The 25008-nt window shown below is 44.2% G+C and overlaps 1 protein-coding gene across 2 annotated transcripts in view; it reads left to right on the plus strand.

Annotated features, from left to right (window-relative positions):
- Positions 1-3515: 3515 nt before the first annotated feature.
- The window catches only part of cass4 (Cas scaffold protein family member 4), a 47351-nt gene continuing 25858 nt past the window's right edge, over positions 3516-25008 (plus strand). Inside the window, exons 1-6 of one of the 2 annotated variants that reach the window (XM_034083622.2) lie at positions 3516-3603; positions 11972-12394; positions 12988-13074; positions 13168-13284; positions 13412-14728; positions 15147-18219. In XM_034083622.2, coding sequence (XP_033939513.1) covers positions 3601-3603; positions 11972-12394; positions 12988-13074; positions 13168-13284; positions 13412-14728; positions 15147-15563 — 2364 coding nt within the window. In that variant the 5' untranslated portion in view covers positions 3516-3600 and the 3' untranslated portion in view covers positions 15564-18219. Of the gene's footprint in view, positions 3604-11971; positions 12395-12987; positions 13075-13167; positions 13285-13411; positions 14729-15146; positions 18220-25008 lie in introns of those variants that run through there. The other variant, XM_071203240.1, reaches the window with a different exon arrangement.

Here is a 25008-nt window from a genome sequence, read left to right on the forward strand (position 1 = left end):
TATGAAAAATAATACAAGGAAGACAAGAGACCACATTGCAATTACTTTTGAAAGGTGATGACTTTTATTTTGTTGAAGATATTTTTTCTTTAATCTAAATTTGTGATTGACAATCATTGTTGTGATAATTTTATGTCATCAACATTTGGTTGAAAACAAAATAGGCCACCACAAACGTGACCAACAAATGAAAAATAAAATTGATTTGCCATGAAGGCTAAAAATGGTGTATTATTTCAGTTAACAAACTTTGCCATCTTATTTATATTGAAACATATTTTTAAATAAATGGTACAGTACATTTTGCTCTGGTAATCCACTGTAAATCCACCCCTCTGGTGGGATCAGGATAATCCAGTGTTTTGGGATCAAACTGATCCCAATCCTGTGTTGTCGGTTTGAACTACCCGTTTTGAAGATTTGATCCAGATTAAAGCTTGGATTGGATTTCCTGATCTGATCGGATATCAAAGTGATCCTAATCCTGTTTTTTGGTTTTGAACTCCCCAAAATCCAAATCTGATCTGATCAGATAGGGATTAAGAGTTTTGAACTCATGGGCCCTGGGCCAGGGGATTCAGAGATCAGACAGACTGTTGTAGACTTTAGGAAGATCGCAGCCCCACCCGCCCCCATCACTCTGTGTGACTCCCCAGTAACTGCTGTGAAGTCTTTTCGCTTCCTGGGCACCATCATCGCCCAGGACCTCATCAAAAAAGCCAAGCAAAAGGTCTTCTTCCTGAGGCAGCTGAAGAAATTCAACCTGCCAAAGACGATGATGGTGAACTTCTACACCTCTATCATACAGCCAAGGATAAGGGCCGGCTGCAGCGTGTCATCCACTCTGCAGAGAGGGTGATCAGCTGCAATCTGCAGACTTTATCCATTAAAAGGGTGCAGTAGAAGGACTTTACATTTAGTTAAAGACAGGACTATTGTAATTCAGTCAAGAGAAGAGACAAGAGAATAAACAAAAGAGAATTGTATAATCGATGATGTAACTTTAATGACGGACATATGAGGTCATTGGCACTCAGACTATACAGGGATCGTTTTGTGATCATGGGGAATGAGCCTTGTACAGGGAAAGTGTGCTGGAGGTTGAAGACGTTGACTGGGACTGATGGATTGATGAGGCTGAAGAACTAGGGGCAGAGAAATAATATATTATACATATATTAAAAGACAGCAGCATCATAAGAGGTCAACAAGAGTGACAAGGGTGTGTCACTGTGCTGAAGGAAAGTTGTGAACAGTCTCCAGGCCAGTCTCTAAAGACTTTCCAAAGTGTAACAATGCTGCTGCTGGATTACTGATCTAGTGGATCTCGTGTTCATATCATGTGTTTACCATATCCTCTTAAAACACTCTGTCCAACCGTAACTGACAGTATTGTGAAGAACATTTTTCTAATGCTTATTATATATCAGAATCAGAAACATGTTTATTACCAGTAGGTTTACACGTACGAGGAATTTGACTTGGTGTCGTGGTAAAAACATAAAAGTAAAACATAAATTCGAAACACAGGTAGAGAACTAGAACAAAATATTTTAAATAATAAAAGTATAGTAAAAATATAACATAAAACATAATTTACATTGCAAAGGAATGGAATATAAAAAGAATAAAATATGGAATAAAAATTCTCAATAAAAAATAAATAAAACAGATATAATGTACCTTGTGTGCATTATTGTAATGTATATAGTCTGCGTTGTGGCTGAGGTAAAGTGTCAGTGGGGGGGCAGGCCTTGTTGATGAGGCCGGTAGCGGAGGGGAAGAAACTGTTCAGGTGGCGAGAGGTTCTTGTCCTGATGGATAGAGGTTCTGGTCCTGATGGAGAGAGGTCCTGATGGAGAGAGGTTCTTGTGGCAAGAGGTTCTGGTCCTGATGGAGAGAGGTTCTGATGGAGAGAGGTTCTGGTCCTGATGGAGAGAGGTCTTGATGGACAGAGGTTCTTGTGGCAAGAGGTTCTGGTCCTGATGGATAGAGGTTCTGATGGAGAGAGGTTCTGGTCCTGATGGAGAGAGGTCCTGATGGACAGAGGTTCTTGTGGCAAGAGGTTCTGGTCCTGATGGAGAGAGGTTCTGGTCCTGATGGACAGAGGTCCTGATGGAGAGAGGTGTTGGTCCTGATGGAGAGAGGTTTTGGTCCTGATGGAGAGAGGTTCTGGTCCTGATGGACAGAGGTCCTGATGGACAGAGGTCCTGATGGAGAGAGGTTATGGTCCTGATTGACAGAGGTCCTGATGGAGAGAGGTGTTGGTCCTGATGGAGAGAGGTTTTGGTCCTGATGGACAGAGGTTCTGGTCCTAATGGACAGAGGTCCTGATGGACAGAGGTGCTGGTCCTGATGGAGAGAGGTTCTGGTGCTGATGGAGAGAGGTCCTGATGGAGAGAGGTGCTGGTCCTGATGGAGAGAGATTCTGGTCCTGATGGACAGAGGTTCTGGTCCTAATGGACAGAGGTCCTGATGGACATAGGTGCTGGTCCTGATGGACAGAGGTCCTGATGGAGAGAGATTCTGGTCCTGATGGACAGATGTTCTGGTCCTAATGAACAGAGGTCCTGATGGACAGAGGTCCTGATGGAGAGATGTTCTGGTGCTGATGGAGAGAGGTCCTGAGAAACACTTGTTGTTATATTCCATGGAATGCTCTTAACATCCTGATGTTACATTAAATGAATACATTAAATGCTTTGACAATAAATACATACAAAATGTCAGCCGTAGTGCTGTAAAAAGCACGACCAATCATCCGAGCCGGCCCGGCTAAAGTAACTGGATGGCCTACCTGCCTGTCAGCCTTCCATCTGTGCACAAACTTATCTCGTGCCCTCATTGGTCATGTGCGCGTTCGTGTGTGTTGGAGGAGGGGCTCTGTAAGGAAGTGGCAGATTTTCTCCGGTTGTGTATTTTCAAATTCTAGCGATCTCGAGCCGGTTTCTCCAAAATTACCTACCCCACCTTTAAGTGACAATTTGTTTTTCAGATTCAACACAAACTGCAGAAAATGTTAGCTGCTAACTGTTGTTACCTAAGACAGCTAGCTCTCTCTCTCTCTCTCTCTCTCTCTCTCTCTCTCTCTCTCTCTCTCTCTCTCTCTCTCTCTAATTAGAGGGTTATTGAGGAACAACTCTCAACTAATGGCTTATTACTTGTAGAATATGGTCATGTAGAATAAGGCATTAATAAGTTGTTTTATAATGGCTAATAAAGAGCCAATATACTGTTAATATGCATGTTAATTAACTAGTTGATGGTGAATTGGTGTGCCTTAATATAAATATAATAAGAAATCCCCTCAGTTACTTGGAAAAGTAAACTAGTGATGTACTTCTGCTTTATTAGTAACATGGGTGGTGGGGGGGCAGAGTGGCTTGAAGCTGTGTAGAAATGTAACCAGGGTGGGCTGGGGCAGCTGCACAGCAGCTCTGTCAGTGAGAGGCCCCTCCCCCCATGTAGATCAGTGTGTCTTAGTGACAGTTCACACAATGTGCCTGAGACACAGAGGAGGACAGCACTGGCAGCTCCACACGCTCACTGAGATGGTTCACTGACAACAGGCTTCTTGTGTGTGGACGGACCTCAGCTAACATGGTGAGTACTGCAGCTCATATCAGAATCAGCTGCTGGACCTTCAGTTAGAGTCACCATCGTCCTAATTCTGCTCTGTGTGTCCGGTGCTCGTCCAGAGGAATGTCCCTGCAGACCACCTGCTCTGATTTCAATTGAACTTGCGGTGACAGCGGCCGTCTATTCCTACACACAGCCCCTCTGAGCTGTAACCTGAGAGCCTATTTACATCACAACTCAATGATCTACTCAGAAAGCGATCATATCCATTCATGCATTTTAAATACCATGTGAATGCATGTGAGGGTACTTTTAGTTTGGGGGTGTGAATTGGTTCCAGCTTTATTTCTTGAATCTTGAACCGTATGCCTCTTTAACCTCCGCTGGGCCCCTCCGGCCAGAGTGTGCTCGTGACATTTTAATGTTTTCTAAAACTGGTTGCAACCATACCAATAAATAAAAAGCCCTAAGCCGATCAATAAAGGACTACATTTAGTCCAAGAGAATAACCATGTCTGACATCTACAGTTCCTCAACACATTTTCTAAGACTAGTTCTGATTGATGGATTTAATTATTTGATGATTAAAAGTACAGAATCAGCTTCTATTACTCTGGTGGCAAATGTTTCAAAAGCCTTGATAAGATTGATGACGAAACTTCCTCTCCTCTGTAGCTCATGGAGGGGAAGGATATGTATCATCCGGACATTGTCTGAGCTCATCGTGTTCATCGCTTCCTTAGAGAAAACACTGCTTTGTTGATGACTAACTTTCAGTTTTGCCATCTTATTTCCTTTCATGTCATATTTGAGCTAATATAGAGCGATGTTAGAAGGGCTGCTGTGCTGCCTGTTTTAGTCCTCTGAGAGCAAGTCATACAGTCATGAGCTGAACACAGCGGGGGGGGGGGGGGGGGGCATCATCCTACTCACACACACTCCTTTCTATCCCTCCATAGGTTATCCAGCCATGCATTGAGGAATATTAAGATAGCTCTGGAATGTATACAAATGTATAAATGCATGTACATTTGTGTTCACTAGTTTGACAAAAACTACTTAACAAACTGTTGCTCCGAAGCTCTAATGCTGTTCAAAGATTCCATATGGGTAGCTTTAAATGATACATCAGATTTACTGCAACACTGCCAGTGTTACACAAAGTAAAAAGCTTTGTGTGGGCTCACATGAAATGCCAAATGTCCCCTATTTTATACATTTTTATAGTTCTGTCTCCAAGGAAGTTAAAAGTGTTAAATGTCTAGTAGGTAAACAACGCTTGTCTCTGCACAGAGACAAGCCACTGCTTAGAGTTTCTGATCTTAAGTGAAGCATCTCCAAATGCTCCATCACACAGTCACTGTAACAGCCACACGGCAGAGTGACACACAGGAAGTGTGAGTATAAATAACAGCAATGTGAGCACGGAGATAAGTTCCTCTGCTGCCACACAGACGGGCTGAGAGACAGACGGGCTGAGAGACAGACGGGCTGAGAGACAGACGGGCTGAGAGACAGACGGGCTGAGAGACAGACGGGCTGGGAGACAGACAGACAGAGAGACAGACAGGCTGAGAGACAGACGGGCTGAGAGACAGACAGACAGACAGAGAGACAGACGGGCTTAGAGACAGACGGGCTGAGAGACAGACAGACAGACAGAGAGACAGACGGGCTTAGAGACAGACGGGCTGAGAGACAGACGGGCTGAGAGACAGACGGGCTGAGAGACAGACGGGCTGAGAGACAGACGGGCTGAGAGACAGACGGGCTGGGAGACAGACAGACAGAGAGACAGACAGGCTGAGAGACAGACGGGCTGAGAGACAGACAGACAGACAGAGAGACAGACAGGCTGAGAGACAGACGGGCTGAGAGACAGACAGGCTGAGAGACAGACAGGCTGGGAGACAGACAGGCTGAGAGACAGACGAGCTGAGAGACAGACAGGCTGAGAGACAGACAGGCTGAGAGACAGACAGGCTGAGAGACAGACGAGCTGAGAGACAGACGGGCTGAGAGACAGACAGGCTGAGAGACAGACAGGCTGGGAGACAGACAGGCGAGCTGAGAGACAGACGGGCTGAGAGACAGACAGGCTGAGAGACAGACAGGCTGAGAGACAGACGAGCTGAGAGACAGACGGGCTGAGAGACAGACAGGCTGAGAGACAGACAGGCTGGGAGACAGACAGGCTGAGAGACAGACGAGCTGAGAGACAGACGGGCTGAGAGACAGACAGGCTGGGAGACAGACAGGCTGAGAGACAGACGAGCTGAGAGACAGACGGGCTGAGAGACAGACAGGCTGAGAGACAGACAGGCTGAGAGACAGACAGGCTGAGAGACAGACAGACAGAGACAGACAGACAGACAGACAGACTGGTCTGAACCAGATATTGGTGTCCCTCTTTCATACTTCTCTAAAATGGCAGCTCAGCCGCACTGGTCTCCATTGTTGGCAGGAAGTGGTGACAGTTTGACTATGAGTGAACACGACAGCCTTGTTTGGGATTAGTTAAGCAGTGTATACAAAGTATTTTGCTTCCAAGTCAATTAATGACTTATTGTAATCGCACAATTACAGTTTATGTTCCTTTGTAAAAAAAATAATGTAATTTAAAATGATTCTTGCTAGCTTTTTGAGTTGTCAACCATATAGGCCTACTCTTCATTGGCACATGTTAAAAGCAAGGGTTAAAATTAGGGCTGTCAAACGATTAACATTTTTAATCAGATTAATCACAGCTTAAAAATTAATTAATCATGATTAATCACCATTCGAACTATGTCCAAAATATGCCATTTATTTATGTATATTGTTGTGGGAATGGAAAGATAAATGAAAGCAGGCGGATATATCCATTTAACATACAGTATCTATGTTTATTATAACATTTTTCTGCGTGTCAAAATGAAAGACAGCCCACACACCTATCAATCATCAACCCGTGGGGTCTTAATTCATTACGTGTTGATTTCTATCAACGGGGGAGTACTTCAGGAAAGTCGACAGAGGGGGGGGGGCTAGTGGAGTACTTCGTGACCACAGTGTGTGAACGTTGTGATCAGCTGTTTTAGCGCAGTTCTCCAGTGAAGGGGGGGGGGTCTCCCTCCGCAGCCGGTTGGCGTAGTTTTGGCACAGTTCCGTTGTACAGACCGACGTTAACAGCAGCCTGTCTGTGCACACGGAGACCGACTCTGTCGTCCGGTGATCTAACCGCCTTCTGGAAAAGCTTCACAAGTACGTCGGTACGCAAATGCGCTTTGTGACACAAGTGACGGTACGCATTTCAGATTACGCACATAACCTGCGTACCAGTTATGTGCACCCCTGTGCCAGAGCCATATTATTACTATTATATGGCTCTGCCCTGTACTACAGCGAAAGTATTCTCCGTCGGGACTTCCTGCAACAACACCACGCCGTTATCAAAGATGTTCTATTGAGAAGATGATCACTACGTGACAAACGTTTTCAAAACCGTGGCTACTGAAATCAGTCTTACTAACTGCTGTCTGTGTAATTTACTCCGCGCGAGTTGGCAGACCTTATTTTGCTTACTTTAACATCATTTTTCAAGATGGGGCTAAGCCATTTCTTGGTATGGGTGTAGCTACCCCAGCCATACCCTGGAGCTGCCACTGGTGGCACGTATGGGGCGGGCCATTCTGCACATGCGTTAAATGCGTTAAATATTTTAACGCAATTAATTCAAACAATTAATTACCGCCGTTAACGCGATAATTTTGACAGCACTAGTTAAAATCAACAGTTGTTTATCCCTTACGGAGCCTACACACGGCGGCGTGCGTTTACGCTTGGCGGTGGGCGTGTCTTGAGCTTGGGGAGTCAACGCGAGCAACGCGACCAACAACCAATCACATGAATGTCCCGCCCCGGACATACAAAGCAAAGCATTCATGCTACATCCATGCTGGCTAAATATACTGTCTATGCTTGCTAGCTGTCCATTCAAACGAAGTACACTGGATATAAACTCCCCAAACAGGCGAAAACCTACCAGTTTCCCCCACTGTCTCTGCCACCTCCCCCCATGCCTGGCTCCTCCGGTTTGTATCCCTGTATGTAAAGAGGGACTGGTCATAGAGTACCGGGTGATTCCCGACCGCCACGATCATTTTCTCCTCCTTTTGTTGACATATGGGAAATAACTGCGGTCTGGCTCTCCCAACATACACCCGGTTAGATTGGCTAGCGCTTGTACTGTCAGATCTGCATACGCGGGATTTGATTGGCTGACGCCTCCGTCGAGGCGGTAAAAGTAGAACATTGCTCTACTTTTGCAGCGAGCACCGCAAGAGAAGCTACGCTTTGCTCCCACAATGCAGTTCGGCGAATCGTGACGTCACCCCATTCAAAGGGAATGGGCAGAAGCGTTGAAGCGGCAACGCACGCCGCCGTGTGTCGGGGCCGTAAGTCTCTCAGATAGTGTGGGAACATTTCATACAGTATGTCATATTTACATGCTGACTTCCTGTTCACATGAAGGCATACTCTGCCTCATCCTGAGTGTGTGTGTGTTGTGCTGGGCCTGCAGTGTGTGAGTGTGTAATGATGAGGAGCTGACCTGACCAGTGCGCAAAGGTCAGAGTGCGGTTCCCACGCTCTAAGCTCAAGTATGAAAGTAAGAAGAGTAAATAGTGGGAATAACAGATATCACTGAGTTGGCTCACTGACTTCATCGCTATCCACTTCTGTTAGAGTATCATTTCGCATTTAGACAGATCTCCTGCTTCACACGTCTTATAACATGTGCATCTTCTCTGGCTGTAAATGGAATGTGATTGTGTTTTGGAGTGTTGGTTGTGATTTTGAGCATTGCCTTTAAGGTCTGTAAAGTTTGCTTTTTGTTGAGTTGTTTACACTAAACAGTGACTTATTAACTAGCAGTTTGAGCTCGAAGCGTTTGGCATCATATGGCAGTTGAAAATATAATTGTTGAGAACAATCATACTTTCCACATCCAACCTGTAGAAGAAGCGTCTTAAAGCACTTCTTGAGGTGCATGGAACGGGCCGAGGATAATGTGTGAGCAGGACGGAGCGAGGCCCGGAGAGCAGACAGCTGGGCGTTAAAGAGCCGAGGCCAGCTGTCCAGAGGCTGATCGCCACAAGCAGGCGTGTGCAGGAGTCCACACGAGTCACAGCTGAATGTGACCTTGTTACTGTAGATCCAGGCAGTCACAGCTGACCTCAATCCGACGGGTTCATATCACCTAATGAAAAGGTTCAACTGATACCAGAAACATGTCACATGATAGGCTTTGGTTGAAATGCTGCAACGACTGGCACTGACACTGAGCGGGCCGTTTAAACACACATCCTCTCATGACCAATGTCGTCTCAGGAATGAATACCCTCTTGAGTCCGGGGAGGAAGTCATTTGACCCTCAGATCTACACTTACATGTCTGTAGCACGTGTGTGTGTGTGTGTGTGTGTGTGTGTGTGTGTGTGTGTGTGTGTGTGTGTGTGTGTGTGTGTGTGTGTGTGTGTGTGTGTGTGTGTGTGTGTGTGTGTGTGTGTGTGTGTGTGTGTGTGTGTGTGTGTGTGTGTGTGTGTGTGTGTGTGTGTGTGTGTGTGTGTGTGTGTGTGTGTGGTCAGTGGGCTCTCCAGGCCTGTATCCAACAGGTGCTGAGCGTGTCGGCCTCTGATGGTGAATGGGTTCTTTGTTGCAGAGGATTCACCCTCAGAGCCAGCAAATACACACACACACACACACACACACACACACACACACACACACACACACACACACACACACACACACACACACACACACACACACACGCACGCACACACACACACACACACACACACACACACACACACACACACACACACACACACACACACACACACACACACACACACACACACACACACACACACACACACACACGTGTTTGAGCTGAGGGTGCTGAAACGACAGCAGGTTGCTTAAGAAGAACCACATCTAAAACACATGGGATCTGTTAAAAAGCTGCAGTCTCACATTTAGAGACAAACGACCAACAGCACCGAGAGCAGAGAGGACTTAGACTCCATCGACTGCTGTTGGAATGAGGTAAAGGTCATGAGGTAATGATGCCTTCACTGACATGTTACTGGGCGACTGTGGCTGCGAGGGGGTGTGGTCGTCTTTCAACCAGAAGGTTGTTGGTTCGATCCCAGCCCATGCAGTCAACATGTCGATGTATCCTTGGGCAAGATGCTTAACCCTGAGTTGCTCCCGGTGGTCAACGGTGTGTGAGTGAGTGTTAGGTCCTAGAGTAAGGGGCTCTGCTCTGTGTGAATGTGTGAACGACATGTAGTATCTAAAGCGCTTTGAGGGGTCGTAAAGACTGGATAAAGCACTATATAAGTACAGTCCATTTACCATTTAATGCAGGACCTCTCATGGATCTAAAGCCAGCTTTAGATCCATGAGAGGTCCCGCGCGAGTTGGCAGACTTTATTTTGCTTCCTTTAACATCATTTGTCATGGTGGGGCTAAGCCATTTCTTGGTATGGGTGTAGCCTACCCCAGCCATACCCTGGCGCTGCCACTGGTGGCACGTATGGGGCGGGCCATTCTGCACATGCGTTAAATGCGTTAAATATTTTAACGCAATTAATTCAAAAAATTAATTACCGCCGTTAACGCGATAATTTTGACAGCACTAGTTTATTGTAATATAATGTTTGTTCGATTTGAATGGCACTTTGCTGCCTTCGCAACACAAGATGTACTGAAGGAGCCAAAACGTTGATTTATTATTTTGATTATTTAATCATTTAATGTATGTAATGGAGTATAATTGATTGGTGTCATTTGATCGGGATCCGCAGCCACGGTGGGGGGAGCGGCTGGCTGGTGGGCGGAGCGGCTGATTGGTGGGGGGAGCGGCTGATTGGTGGGCGGAGCGGCTGGTTGGTGGGCGGAGCGGCTGATTGGTGGGCGGAGCGGCTGATTGGTGGGCGGAGCGGCTGATTGGTGGGGGGAGCGGCTGATTGGTGGGCGGAGCGGCTGATTGGTGGGCGGAGCGGCTGATTGGTGGGGGGAGCGGCTGATTGGTGGGGGGAGCGGCTGATTGGTGCTGCGATGGCCTCAGCTGGTTAAAAGAGTCCTGCTGATTATACTCTGGGTTCTAGTTTGGTTGTGAAGCACACGGTTCTTTGACCGCTGCACTGCAGAGAAGAGAAGATTTGTTTATTTAAATGACGAACACTGTTTCAACATCGTCTGGTAGATACCTTCATTTGTGTTTTAAAGAAGAGAACGAACAGTGCTGAAATGGAAACGATAACATGGAAATAAATGTACCAAAAACAAACAGTATATCTCTGAGTGACGTGTGAGCGCGTCGGCCAGGCGCTGAAACCAAAGAACAGAAAAGAGCTTAAGAAAGCTGGAAAGAAGGCTCTTTTATTACTGAATGTCAAATCATTTGCTGTAGACACAACACATACAGAGACAATTCTTCCTTTATTCGATCAGAGCCCTTCTAAATCAAAACACATGTTGTTTTCTCTGTGATCCACTTTGTGAGGGAAGTACAGAAAGTAGAAATAGTCAAGTAAAAGTACTTTTCCACCAATGCACATTCACAACTCTGTGTACGACATATTGGACTGTATTCTTATTATACCTCCAGCTATATCATTTATTACGTCAATATTTTTTAGTTTTCTTTTCAGAGATTAAATCATATCTAAAAAGAATTGAGTGAAATTATGACATATACTTGCACGCCTGCAAGATGAGGAAGAAGTCACCTCTATGCAGAAAGCCCTAACAGGAAGTGAACATACAGAGTGCCACACTCTTTGTTGTTTCACAGGCATGTTAACAATAAGGGAAGGAGTCCTGAGACTCAGGGAGGTCGGATCCTTGGGCAAGATATTGATCCCCAGTTTGCTCCTGACGGCCTGGACAACCGTGTGTGAGTGTGTGTGAATGTGAATCAATCCTGAAGCCAGCCTTGTATGCCAGCCTCTGTATGTGTGTGTATGGGTGACTGCAGACTCACGTTGTGAAGCACTTTGAGAATTCACAGATACTGGGAAAGTAGAGTATAGTGCTTTCCATTTCCCATCCATTTACTCATTTAGAAAATGACTGAAATGAAGGCAATGTTGCCTAGTGAATCTTTTGATTACTCAAATCTGCAACTTGTAGCAATATTTGGAAAGTTGTCGTCGGCCTTCAGCAGCATCCAGAACTAACAACTGAATGTAGATCTTTGTTTTGCAAATTACAATATGGCAGCGCTGCTGCACATCGAGGTCGTCTTTGTGATCAGGATATTACTTTGTCATTTGAAACGGGCCATAGAGTTTGTTCTGCCTTCTAACCTTTAGTTCCATTTCCCCTGTTCTTTATTACAGAACAAACTGGCAAAGGCTCTGTATGACAACACTGCAGAGTGTGCAGATGAGCTGGCTTTCAGAAAAGGGGACATCGTCATGGTGATGGATCAAAGCGTGGCTGGGACCAGCGGATGGTGGAGGTGTTCTCTTTATGGACGCCATGGGCTGGCCCCTGCTAATAGACTGCAGCTTCTACCACGAACTGGAACCACTGCGAGCTCCTTAAGCCGTGACGCAGACACATTCAGGTGTACTGATGCTGAAACTGATGACAGTGTGCAAAACATCTACCAGATCCCAAGTGTACCCCGACCATCCAGCAGCCCAGCTTATGAACGCATGGATAAGATCTACAAGGTCCCGTCCACTCATCTGTCAGCTTCCAACATGCCAGTGCAGCAGGCACTAAGGCACAGCAAGGAAGGACCTGAGGAGAACCAGGTAACAAACATTGCATTTATGTCCTAAATGTAGACCTTAGTCTCTCTATTTGTCTGGGGTCAAGACTTTTCCTTGGAAGAGTTCACCGTCTTGATTAGAGAGGTAGCATGTTGCAGAAATGCAAAGCTGTGAAACCCCTGCTGGCAAAAGACTTACAGATGGGGACCAGGGGCCTCTCCATGGGACAGGCATGCAGCGCCGGGGACTTTATGGGCCTGTAAAAGACCAACAGACACAGACTTCAGACACGTTTAACTTCAAACAGCAGCTCACGCCGCTCGGGACCCCAACAGACAGAAGTGTCTGTATGGCAGAAGGTGGAGAGAAATAAACTCACATGTTCACCATTTCCTCTCCGCTCCAGGGGATTCCTGTTCCTTTCTGCAGGAGCCACCAACGATTAAACACGCAGCAAGGTTTCTATTATAGAGCTGCGCTAATTGGCAGTGTAACATCATCGGGGTTCTCTCTCTATGGGCAAACACTGTCCACATACATGTGTTGTCGAGAGGTCAATGAGGTAATGCAGCTTTGATCAAAGCAGCGCACGTGTGAACAGCCAGCCCTGAGAGAGCCTGTCTTTGTGTCTGCAGCCTTCGTTCTCAAGCAAGCTACCAAGCAGTTCTACAGGAGAGGTGTACGATGTCCCGAGCCAAGCAAGACGAGCTTCTCTTTTCAGCGTGAGCTCCTGCACTAAACACAACCGCATGCATCACATAGGGACTTTGTAAACATGATGCCACTTTGCTGTTATTGATACGTTCTTTCTGCAGGCGTCGACCACTCCCAGACACACGCCACGGAAACCCTCCCTGATCCCAGTTTCAGAGCTGGAGAAAAGATTTGATTCTCCGGAGAGTTTAAGTTGTGGCAATCCGGTAGACTCTTACGTGAGTTACAGACATTTACAGGGATTATTGAACATGGACCCTAAAATGTGCTAAATTAAAAAAAGTCATTTAAAGACTTTTTTCGTCTGCATAACTGTAATAATGACGACGTTTCTCTTGTGAACAGGTGTATGCAGTCCCACCATCCTTGCCTCAGGATCCAAACTATGATATCCCTGTTCCTTCCACCACAGAAGCCCAACACATAATGATGGGTGGATACGGCACCCTTCCCATCCCCTGCAAGCCGGAGTGGATTTATGATGTGCCAGTGGGTCCTGAGAGACTTAGTCCACCCCAAATCTCCAATGATGCCATGCCCTCCAAAGCCATGTGTAGACTCTATGACACTCTTTCAGCACATGCCTGGCCCATTCAAGGAGGCATTGCCACCTCCTTGCTTTATGATATACCAAAAAACAAGTCACTTGACATCGTGAGTCCACCCAAAGTGTTGCCAAGGGCCCCGATTTATGACAAGCCCCCAACTCAGAGGATTGTGGAGGACATTGTGTATGCAGTTCCACCCCAGGAGGAAGCTCTCACTCGAGTTCTCGATCAGCCGTCCAGTGATCATATCCCACTAGAGTGCAGGGGCGACTCAAGTAATGCTCACGAGTTCACAAAGGTGCGTCTGCAGCGAATGAGGAACTTTCTGGCCTGCACATCTTTCCATTACCTTCCCGGAAGTGGGGAGTCACTTCCGAGACAAGAGGACAATGATCAAGGTAAGACCCTGCGACTCTCCGCGGCAGACAGTCAGAGAATCAGCAGGGCCTCCAGCTCCTCCGCTAGCTCCTGCGACTCTCTGACTCTGACTTCCCCCTCTCCCGAGCCTCTGCGAGAAGTGACGCTCAGCCAGGATCAAGCCTGTCGCAAAATTCTGGACCTGCAAATTTCAATTTGCGAGGCCGTCCCCCGTCTTATGGAGTTTGTCAGCAGTCACTGGAGGAGCAAAGAACACCTGGAGAAACACCTGAAGGAAATCAAAGAAGCATCAGAGGGGATTGCATGCTCTCTTACGGGCTTCCTAGACTTTGCTTTGGATGTTAAAGGCAATGCGCGCCTTCTGACCGATGCCAACCTTCAGACGAGGCTCTATAAACAGCTGTCCATTGTGGAAGACTCAGGCATGATCCTTCAACAAACAGTTAGTGCACTGAATATGACTGGCTGGCCCCTGCATACCCTTTGTCAGGACTCTGGGCAGGTCCAGATACCTGATCAACTGGAGCGCTTCGTTATGGTGGCCCGCACTGTTCCAGAGGACATCAAGCGTCTGGTGTCCATCATCAATGCCAATGGCAAGCTTCTGTTCAGAGCCTCGCAGAGAGCTCCAGAGCCTCTCAACCCCTTGGGTCAGCTGGATACAAAGAAGAGTCCTGATGTGAGTGAACCAGGAGGGGCCTTGGTGGAGGATGACAATGACTACGTAGAGCTACAGGTAAAAACTGTTTTATCTTCTTAGTCCTCCTAAATTATAAAGTTGAGTTACCATGGTAACTGATGACGAACTTGTATCCAAAGGAAAGTCAAAGCATACAGTAACTTTCATGATCGACCACTTTTGACTCAGACACAAATTGACTTTGAAAAGCGGCAGATGGAAGTGCAGAAAGAACCAAGAGATAAAGTTACATCAGACAAAGTCTATAACAATATACAGGTCAGTATCTTCTTTTTAAACAAGGGGTTTGTTCCTGTTAAATGAGCATGACCGAATTGAGAACAATCTTTGCATCTTAGAACATTTATTTGTTGTACATTATCTATAAATGTCTCCATCCAGGAATCAAAAGCGTTCTTGTACTCAGATAAAGACAATGTGTGTCAATCTCTGCCTCCTTTGTTCCACTGCTTAGGCTCTTAACAAGCGTCACTCCTCTGAGTCCTGCAGCGGCACAGAAGAACATCGACCAGCCTCTGTGTCAGAGCACTGCCGGCTTTATTTCGGTGCTCTCCAGAAGGCCATAGGGGGATTTGTGGGCAGCCTCCGGGATGGTCAGCCACCAGAGACATTCATCTCGCAGAGTAAGCTGGTGATCATGGTGGGCCAGAGGCTGGTGGACACCCTGTGCAGAGAGGCCCAGCGTGGAGGGTCCCCACAGAGCCTCCTGTGTAAGAGTAACCACCTGTGTGCTCTTCTGAAGCAGCTGGCTGTGGCCACCAAGAAGGCAGCACTGCACTTCCCTGATAAGCAAGCTCTGCATGAGGCTCAAGAGTTTGCTAAAGAACTTGCCCAAAGAGCACAGCACTTTCGAAAATCGCTTGACCTCTGAACATATCAAGCAAGTGGATTTGTTTGTACAGCAAAAAACATTTATTCATCATCTCTTTTAGTTTTCATTCATGCCATATTCAACTACTTTGATGCTACTTATTGATACGAGCCAAAGGGTCATCACTTGAGCTACAATTCGCCACAATTATGAATGCAGGTACTGGTTACTACAGTGGAGGAAATAATGATTCGATCCCTTGCCGATTTTGTAAGTTTACCCACTTACAAAGAAATGAACAGTCTATCATTTTAATGGTAGGTTTTAGGGGTGTAACGGTTCACAGAAGTCACGGTTCGGTTCGTACCTCGGTTTGGAGGTCACGGTTCGGTACGGTTCGGTACAACAAGAAAAAGCAGAAAAAAGTCCCAAATGCATAATTCCAGGTTTGTTGTTATTTATTTTTGAACAGTAGTGCAAGTTTCAGTTTAAAAATAAGGAACTCTGACATTTTGAATAATTAACTGTATTAAACAGTTAAAAACAAACCATAAACAGTACCGCACACACTCAGATGGCCATATTATCTATCATGGCTGATGTCAAACTAAAAGGTTTCATCAAGCTGTAAAACTAAAAAGGATGTCTTGAAAATATTACATCATAAATAATAAGAAAGTGTTTCAAGAGCGCAAAGTCGTTGAAAAACATATGCCAAAAGCTTCCGTTATTTATTTTGGTCTCTCTGCTTTCATGTCTCTTGGCTTCTTAAAAACAGCGGGGATCAGCTGTTGAACTGCTGTTGTCTTTTGCCGGGCTCCGGTGATTGGCAAATCTGGGTGATGCCTTCTGATATGATTTAGCATGTTTGGCGTGTGTTTTCATTAGCATACCGCACCGCTATCGAACAACGCCGACACACCGTCCTCTTCTGATCCACCACTCGCACACCTCATCGTTATTGTAGTCCACAGGGAACCCGAAATGTTCCCACACAGCTGATTTAAAAGAAGCAGGTGGGTTCTAGCTCCTGTGTGTTATCTGAACTCGCCATACTAACTTTTCTTCTTCTTGTATTTTGTTCGTTTTGTTGTTGTGTTTCTTCTTGTTCTTCATTTGTTGTTTAAGGGCGGCTGGCAAACAGCTTTTAGGCGCAATACCGCCCCCTGGATTATATATGGTGTAGTGGATACTGCCCTGAATGACTTTTTTCCCACTCGTAAAGGCGTATTCGTCGTGTGACTGCATGTGCCGAACCGTGACGGTACGAATACGGATACCGTTACACCCCTAGTAGGTCTATTTCACTAATGAGAGACAGAATATCAAAAATAATATCCAGAAATGTACATCATATAAGAGATATAAATTAATTTGCATTTAATTGTGTGAAATAAGTATTTAAACCCCCAACGAGAATAACGTAAGTCCTCTTCCTTTAAGAAAGTACTCCTAATATCAACTTGTTCCCTGTATAAAAGACAGGATTGATTCTGTCCACAGAATCAATCAATCAATCAATCAATCAGATTCCAACCTCTCCACCAGGGGCAAGACTAAAGAGCTCTCTCAGGAGATTGTAGACCTGCACCAGGCTGGGACTGGCTACAAGACCATCAGAAAGCAGCTCGGTGAGGAGGAGACAACTGTTGGTGCCATTATTCAGGAATAGAAGAAACACAAAATGAGCATCAATCGCCCTCGGTCTGGAGCTCCTTTGGGGGTGTTTCCCTGCATCGAGGAGAGAATGGACGGGGCCATGTACAGGGAAATCTTGGCCGATAGCCTCTTCCCTCAGCCAGGACACTGGTCATGGAGGGGTCTTCCAGCAGGACAATGACCCTGAACATACGGCCAAGGCAACACAGGAGTGTCTAAAGAAGAAGCACATTGAGGTGAGGGAGGGGCCTAGCCAGTCTCCAGACCTCAATCCCATAGAAAATCTGTGGAGGGAGCTGAAGCTTCCAGAGGCCAAGCATCAGCCTCAAAACCTGAAGGTTTGGAGAGGATCTTCAGAGAGGTGTGGACCAACATCCTTCCTGAGATGTGCACAGACGTGGAGACCAACTTCAAGAAGCGTCTGACCTCTGTGTGTCCAACAAGGGTTTCTCCAACTATACTAACACATGTTTTGCAAGGGGATCAAATACTTATTTCACACAGTTAAATGCAAATCAATTATGATCTTTTACAGTATATAATGTCAATTTCTGGATTTTCTTTTTGATATTCTTACTCTCACTGTTAAATGAAACCTACCATTACGATTATAGATTGTTAATTCCTTTGTAAGTGGGCAAACATACAAAATCTGCAAGGAATCAAATGATTATTTCCTCCACTGAAGGTAGAAAGAAAGCATCCAAAATAAGTTGCACATTTAGGATACTGTACTCAAGCCAATTTAAAATGCTACTCAAATATAAAGTATGAAAAAACATTTGTATTATATAATTTTGTACTTGGAATATGTTTTTATGTTGATGTTTTATGTATTGTATTTCTCTATTGTGTCAGGGTAATAGTTTGATACAGTATTCTTTTTATGAATATATGGAAATACTCTTAAAGAAATGTGTTAGGCATTCCCAAACATCATGTTGGCTTGGATTGATATACAAAATAAAAAAAGAGCACTTTCTATGACCTTTTGCTATTGTTTATGTCAACCATACATGAACCACAGTGACCTCTGGAGAAAGGCTATAAAAGAGAATATCACACACAAAGCACAATTCAGTAATGTCATCAGTTATTTATCTAAGGATCCAGGATCTTTGGATTTTAACCCGTTATCAAGAGTAAAGGTTAGGATATCAATCAATCACATTTATTTATAAAGCACATTTAAAAACAACCCACTTTGACCAAAGTGCTGTACAGAACAGAGCAGGTAGCTGACACGACCTTCAGATAAATAGATAAGTAAGTACAAATAAAAAAAATAGATCAGCCAGATATGGAGGAGTCAAACGCTAGAGAGTGAAAGTGTGTTTTTAACCTGGATTTAAAACAATCAAAGGAGGGTGCCGATCTGATAGGGAGGTGGATGCTGGAGAGAGGTCAGAATGGGGGTAATATGGACCCTCTTCCGGCTACCTGTGAGGAGCCTAGCTGTGGCATTCTGGACCAGTTGCAGGCGGGACAGGGATGACTGACAGATCCCAGTATACAGGGAGTTGCAGTAGTCTAAGCGGGATGAAATGAAGGCATGGATGACTTTCTCTAGATCTTTAGAAGACAAAAACGGCTTGATTTTGGCGATGGTTCGAAGCTGGAAAAAACTGGCTTTAACTACTGCATTGACCTGTTTGTCAAATATAACACCAAGGTTTTTGACATGGGGTTTGAGAAGGACGGACAGGTTGCCAAGACTGTTAATAAATGCTTTGAGGGATTCAGGGGAGCCGAAAAGGATAACTTCCGACTTGCTTTCATTTAGCTGCAAGTAGTTTTGTGCCATCAAACCCTTAATTTCCTCAAGGCAGTTCATGAGGTTCTTAATATTGGACTGGTCGTGTGTTTTCAGGGGGAGATAGAGCTGTATGGCATCCGCATTAACAGTGGAAGGAAATATTATATTTTTTGCATGAATTTGCCCAGAGGAAGCATGTAAATAGAGAACAGAATAGGACCTAGGATGGAGCCTTGTGGTACACCGCAGGGGAGACATGTACTGGAGGGGACCCAGAATCAGACTCGGAATCAGCTGGTGAAAGTAACATTTTTTTATTAGAGAAGGGGAGCTGGGAGTGGAGGTTGGTTATGGCGGCAGTGGGAAACAGTTGTTCCAGGGTGGGTAGAGAGGCCTGGCTGGTCTTGGGAGTGTGGAAGGCCTTGGATTCCTCCTGGGAGAGACACAAAAATGAGTTTGAGGCAAAAGCAGGCAAAGTTGTCAAAGAATATGCTGGTAAAAAGCTAGAGCGGCACGCAACAAACCGTTCACGGCAACAATACGGCAGGGAATGAGTGCAGGCTGCAGGCTTTCATAGTGTGGCTGATGAGCAGGTTGCAGGTGTGGTTGATTGGAGATTGCTCCAAGCCGTGTAGAGCAGGGGGAGGAGAGGAGAGAGACACACACAGACTTTGATCAAAAGCAGCCTACCGGTCAAGCAGGGGCGGATCTACCGGGGCGGCATGAGGTGGCCTCTGTCACCCTAAAAATAGCCTTACCACCCCAGCTGCCACCCCACTTGGCAGCTTTGTTTTGAAAGTAAAGTTGTGGCTCATCGGACATTTATGAGAGACAGTCTCTAATGTCCGAGTGCAAGTGAATGCAGCACAAGACGCAAGTCTTGTAACCCCTCCCCCGGCCCTGGCGCGAGTATGGAAATGTGATTGGTAGCAATTTCATTTGAACGGGACGGCGCAAAACGAGAAGTATTCGGACCCAAGTACTGAAGGAATGAGGTATTTGCGGTCTACAATGACAGAGAAGAGACTGTCAAGTTTGGTTGTACTCAGCATTGAATCAAAACGCACTAAAGCTTTAGATCTTAATATGTTTTTGAGGCGTTTTGCCTCAAGATGGTAATCGCCATTACCATCTTGTTCAGATTACCTCAGAATTTGGCAATTACCATCTTGTTCAGCTGTAATAGGCATGCCAACTTGATGCTCTGCTCACGGATGACTCGATGAGCATAAACAACTGTTAAGATGATGACTTTACGTGTATAAATTAGGGTTGCCAGAAACTGACCATGATCAAAGTCGATTATTCGGCAGCCCTGGCGAATAATAATCGATTATTCGACCGACCCCCCCCCCCCCCCCCCCCATGGGAGAGGGAAAAAAATAAATAAAAATCCGTTGTTTTCTTTACTGTAACATGTTTAACAGTACAAACAACAAACAAGCATGTCATCACAACGACGTGGCCTTGAAGTGAAGTTGGTAATGGCCACTCAAATGCGAACGCATTGTTGAGGTTGAGCTGTGATAGACCAACGTCTTTTCGCAGAGCTTGCATTTAACTTCCTTTGGACTTGTAAGTTCGAAGTAGTTCCACGAGGAACTCTTTTTACCTGCCGGCTGCCGCTTTGTTCATCTTTAGTCGCACGTGTGAGGGAGAGGGGGGGTGGGGTCGGTGTGTAGCGTGCTGCAGCAGCAGTCTGCTCTGCACGCAGGCTTCCTCCAAGTTTACAGTAAAACAAACTGGTGGTGTGACCAATGACCATTTACAATTATTAATACTATTACTATTATTAGCATATATATATTTTGGTTGAAACTAAGCCAGAAAAAAAAAAAAAAACATAAATAATAATAAAAAAAATATATAAATAAAATCGATTTTTAAAAATAATATTCGATTATGGAGACTGTAGCGAATATTCGAATAATCGAATAATCGCTCGAATAATCGAATAATCGCTGGCATCCCTAGTATAAATATATTTTTTTGTGGGGGTCTGCCCCCAAAAAAACGTTTTAAGTCCTGAGAAAGTCAAATTGGTGTGTAAAAAATCCATATACGAAATAGAACAATAGAACACAAAAGGACATCGTATTTACAGTGCTACATTTACACACCTAGAGACATTGACAAGTACCAACAGTATATTTATATCTCGCCCTGTCAATAAGCCTCACCTTCTTGGCAAAAACTGTATTGTTTTTGAAGTGGTGGAGAGACAATGCACAGTTTAAAGCAAAACCTCCTAGACATGTGTTGATCTGTACGGCAAAGTACGGTTTGGGAACTATATCATTTCCTTTTGGAGGGCATGCATAACACGGCATAACACCAGAGCCTCGCTGCGGGGAAACGTTGGCGCTGTTCTGAGTTTGTTCTAATCTGTCAAAATGACAGACTGCTTTCAGATTTTTCCGTCATTGATAAATAAAATATTCGGTTAACGCGACCACTGCTGTCCCAGCAACATCAGTACCAAGCGAGAGAGTTTTTTCCAGAGCAGGGGATATTGTAAATGCCCAAACATCCCAGCTTATAAATACCTGGAAATGTGGACATTCTCATATTCCTGAAAACCTGTCTGATGATGCTGAGTGAGTGACTAGTGAGTTTGAGTTGAGTTAAAACTAAAGTGAAACTTGATTTATTTTATTGCAGGGTCTGATTATTAAATGTCCTTGTTTATTTGTGAGATGCAGTGGCACAAAGAAAATGCCTACTTTGTTTGGTAGTACTATAGACCAAAAACACTGGTTTTCTTGTTCCAGTCTGTTACTGTCACTTTGTTTTTGACAAATACTGCTATCCTACTAAAATGCTGTACAAATCAGATTTATTATGTAATAAAGAACATTTTTCGAGTACATTTCTTTTTATTGAAAACAAAAAATTTGAATACCGTACCGTGGACTTGTTATCGCGATATTATCGTACCGTGAGTTTTTGGTATCGTTACATCCCTAGTGTATACTCAAGTGTATGAAATTATGAAAATGTCATAAACTGTGTTAAACAATAATATGGTGTTTGAATATTCTACAGCAGTGATTCTCAAACTTTTTCAATAATGTACCCCCTTTGAAAAGAATATTCCGCCAAGTACCCCCTGATCAGCGCAAAAACAATTTGTTAGGGAAGAAATGCCTATATAAAGAGGTACAGTACAGTGCTGCACCATCGGTGTCTGATGTATTAAAACAACAACCTTGTAACTGAGAAACACTTAAATGCTACCTTTCAAATGTTTACAATCCATCACTAAATTCATGGCAAACCAATTTTAACATAATGCAATCACACTAAGACGACATTAGTTGCATTTAACTGATCTTTTTAATAAGTTGTACTTACAATTTAGTGAGAAACATGGGCTTGTGCTTCACTGAGGATCTTTGTCATTATCAGTGACAGGAAGGCAACCTGCAGTTATTACAATTCGCGTTTTGAAATATGTGTAACTCTGTTAATATAAAACCCACACTGCTCAAACTTCGTTACTTTTTTTTTTCTTTTTTTCATTAACATAAAATAAATCTCACGTACCCCCTGCAGTACTCCAACGTACCCCTAGGGGTCCGCATACCCCCATTTGAGAACCACTGTTCTACAATGTAGGTTGGACGACTATCGCATAGTTTCTTATCTTACATTTTGAAACCACATGTAATCTTATCTGTGTATCATGAAGTATGTGTCCATCTATAACACTCACATATAATTGTAATTCTGCCTAAAATGCGCTATTGTTGTATTTATAAGTCTTTTCTGTTCTGTGGACTAATTTTGTACGACCAGCAGAGTGCGCTGTTGTAATTTTCAATTTCATCCACTAGAGCAGGGGTCGGCAACAGGCGGACTGCGGTTCGGATCCGGACCCAGACGCCGACCTATACGGACCCGGACCTATAATCAATACATTAATAGGGGATTTTTCGGCGCTTCCCGCTTTTTTAACGCTGATTTGGGTGACTTGTGTAATTCATGGAGAACCGAAGAGTTTTCGTTTTGGGGGGGGGGGGGAGTCCGTCCGTCAGTCCGACGGACAACTGCACCCGCACTGCGAGGGGGACCCAAGTTCCCATCAGCAAAAACACGTGGGTTTGCTATCCTGGCTCCAAAATGGTGGAATGAGCTCCCCATTGACATCAGGACAGCAGAAAGCTTACACACCTTCCGGCGCAGACTGAAAACTCATCTCTTTCGACTCCACTTCGAGCGATAGAATTATTAACATAGAACTGCTAACAGAGCACTTATATACTAATAAAGGACTGGCTTATCTATAGCCAGTTGAGTAGCACTTGAAATGTTTGGCTCTATGAAACCTGATGTACTTATATGATTCTGTTTTCTTCAAGGTTGTGTCTTCCTGGTCGAATGTACTTATTGTAAGTCGCTTTGGATAAAAGCGTCAGCTAAATGCAATGTAATGTAATGTAAACAACTTCTCACTTCAAAAAAGAAGACGAAATCTAGACCGCAAAAATAATTAAACAAGCGAGTGCCTGTTTTTCCTGGCCAAGGACAGGTTCCTTGAACACAACACGAGCGTAACGTGTCTTCACGTGGTCTATGTCTCGTCTGAAAGGAGTGCTGACGGAGAGCACCGGAACACCGCTCCAGCCCTTCAAATATTGCAGTATCCATACATCCATGATAAGGAGCCGTACACATGCCCAGTGTTTGCGTGGCTGTGTCTTTAGTTGTAAGCACAGTGGTGATCTGTTGTTATTAGCATCTGGTTAGCTAACTATGCTAACACATTTAAAGAGCTTTTCTACAAGGTGGAAGAGAGCTCTCTCCTGAGAGGCTCAAATAACCTCAGCTCAGTGAGGTTAAGGCACACCTTGATATGATCATTATAGTTATTAATGAGACTAAATAAAAAACAGGTATAAAATACTGTATGACAGCAACAAAAATAGAGTTTAAAGGGGGAGTGATTTGTAAAATATCCATAAAGAAAAATCTGCTGACAGTTCTGTTTCATATGGGTGTTGAAAGATGTATCCATAGATCTCTTCATGTTTCTCTCAAAGTGCACCAGATTGATGCTTTTAACATTCAGCCGTTCATGGAAACAACCGATCGTGACCGATCAATTATATCCTGAAAGTTAAGGTGCTTATTAAGCATTTTAAAACGTATGTGGTAACTTGCCAAAGTGATTGTTTTGAACTATAATAATAATCAAAAGGAGAAATGTGAATGTTAGTTTTTTAATGAAAATATCAAATAAAGTCAAAATGTCACAGTGTTTACTGAGCTGTGTGGGGCTTCTTAGAATTTGTAAACATGTTTGAATGGTGATATACACAGTGATAGATGTTAAGGCCCAACAAGTTTATAATAAGTACCATTTTATTTATTTTAAAATATTTTCATCCAATCATAGGTATTGGGATTGATGTGAATTAAAACGTATTTACCGGAGGGGCGGAGGACAACAATAAGTTTCACTTGACTTTTTTATTTTTATTCCAACATAATGAAGAATATATTTTCCACTGTTGTCCGCGGTCATAAATCATAGAACAACACCATCAGAGCACAGTGCAAAGTAACTATGTGCGTTGTAGTAATCCTCTGTACTTAAAACTGTAGTTTCCCCACAGCAGACTGTTGAGGTCTCCATATTAGGTTGTATACTTAAAACGAAAGTTAATTATAATCAAATATAATCAATTATATTCTTGTATAACCCAAAATGAAAATGCTTCATATTTTATGATTTTCTATATTTACAGTATAAACAAAGTGGTTTGTTACGTTGAGTGTAAGACCTACAGTATTGTGGTTTATGAGGTGTCACTGATAAGAGAGGAGTGACAGTGTCTTCTCACAGCAGTGCACAGGGGAGGGCTCCTGACTTTTTGGAGAAATACTAAGGCCAGGGCTCTCGACTAACTTTTTTCACCATCCTCCCGGAACCGTCCCGAAATACAATCTAAGCCGTCACGAAATTAATGTGGACCGTCCCGAATTTAAAATATTAGTTTAAAACTAATATTTTAAATTCGGGACGGTCCACATTAATTTCGAAGGTAACTTCGTCACTGTGGACTGACGGCTTCGGGCCTTGTACTA

Source organism: Pseudochaenichthys georgianus, chromosome 5, assembly GCF_902827115.2.
Source record: "Pseudochaenichthys georgianus chromosome 5, fPseGeo1.2, whole genome shotgun sequence".
Classification (NCBI taxonomy): domain Eukaryota; kingdom Metazoa; phylum Chordata; class Actinopteri; order Perciformes; family Channichthyidae; genus Pseudochaenichthys; species Pseudochaenichthys georgianus.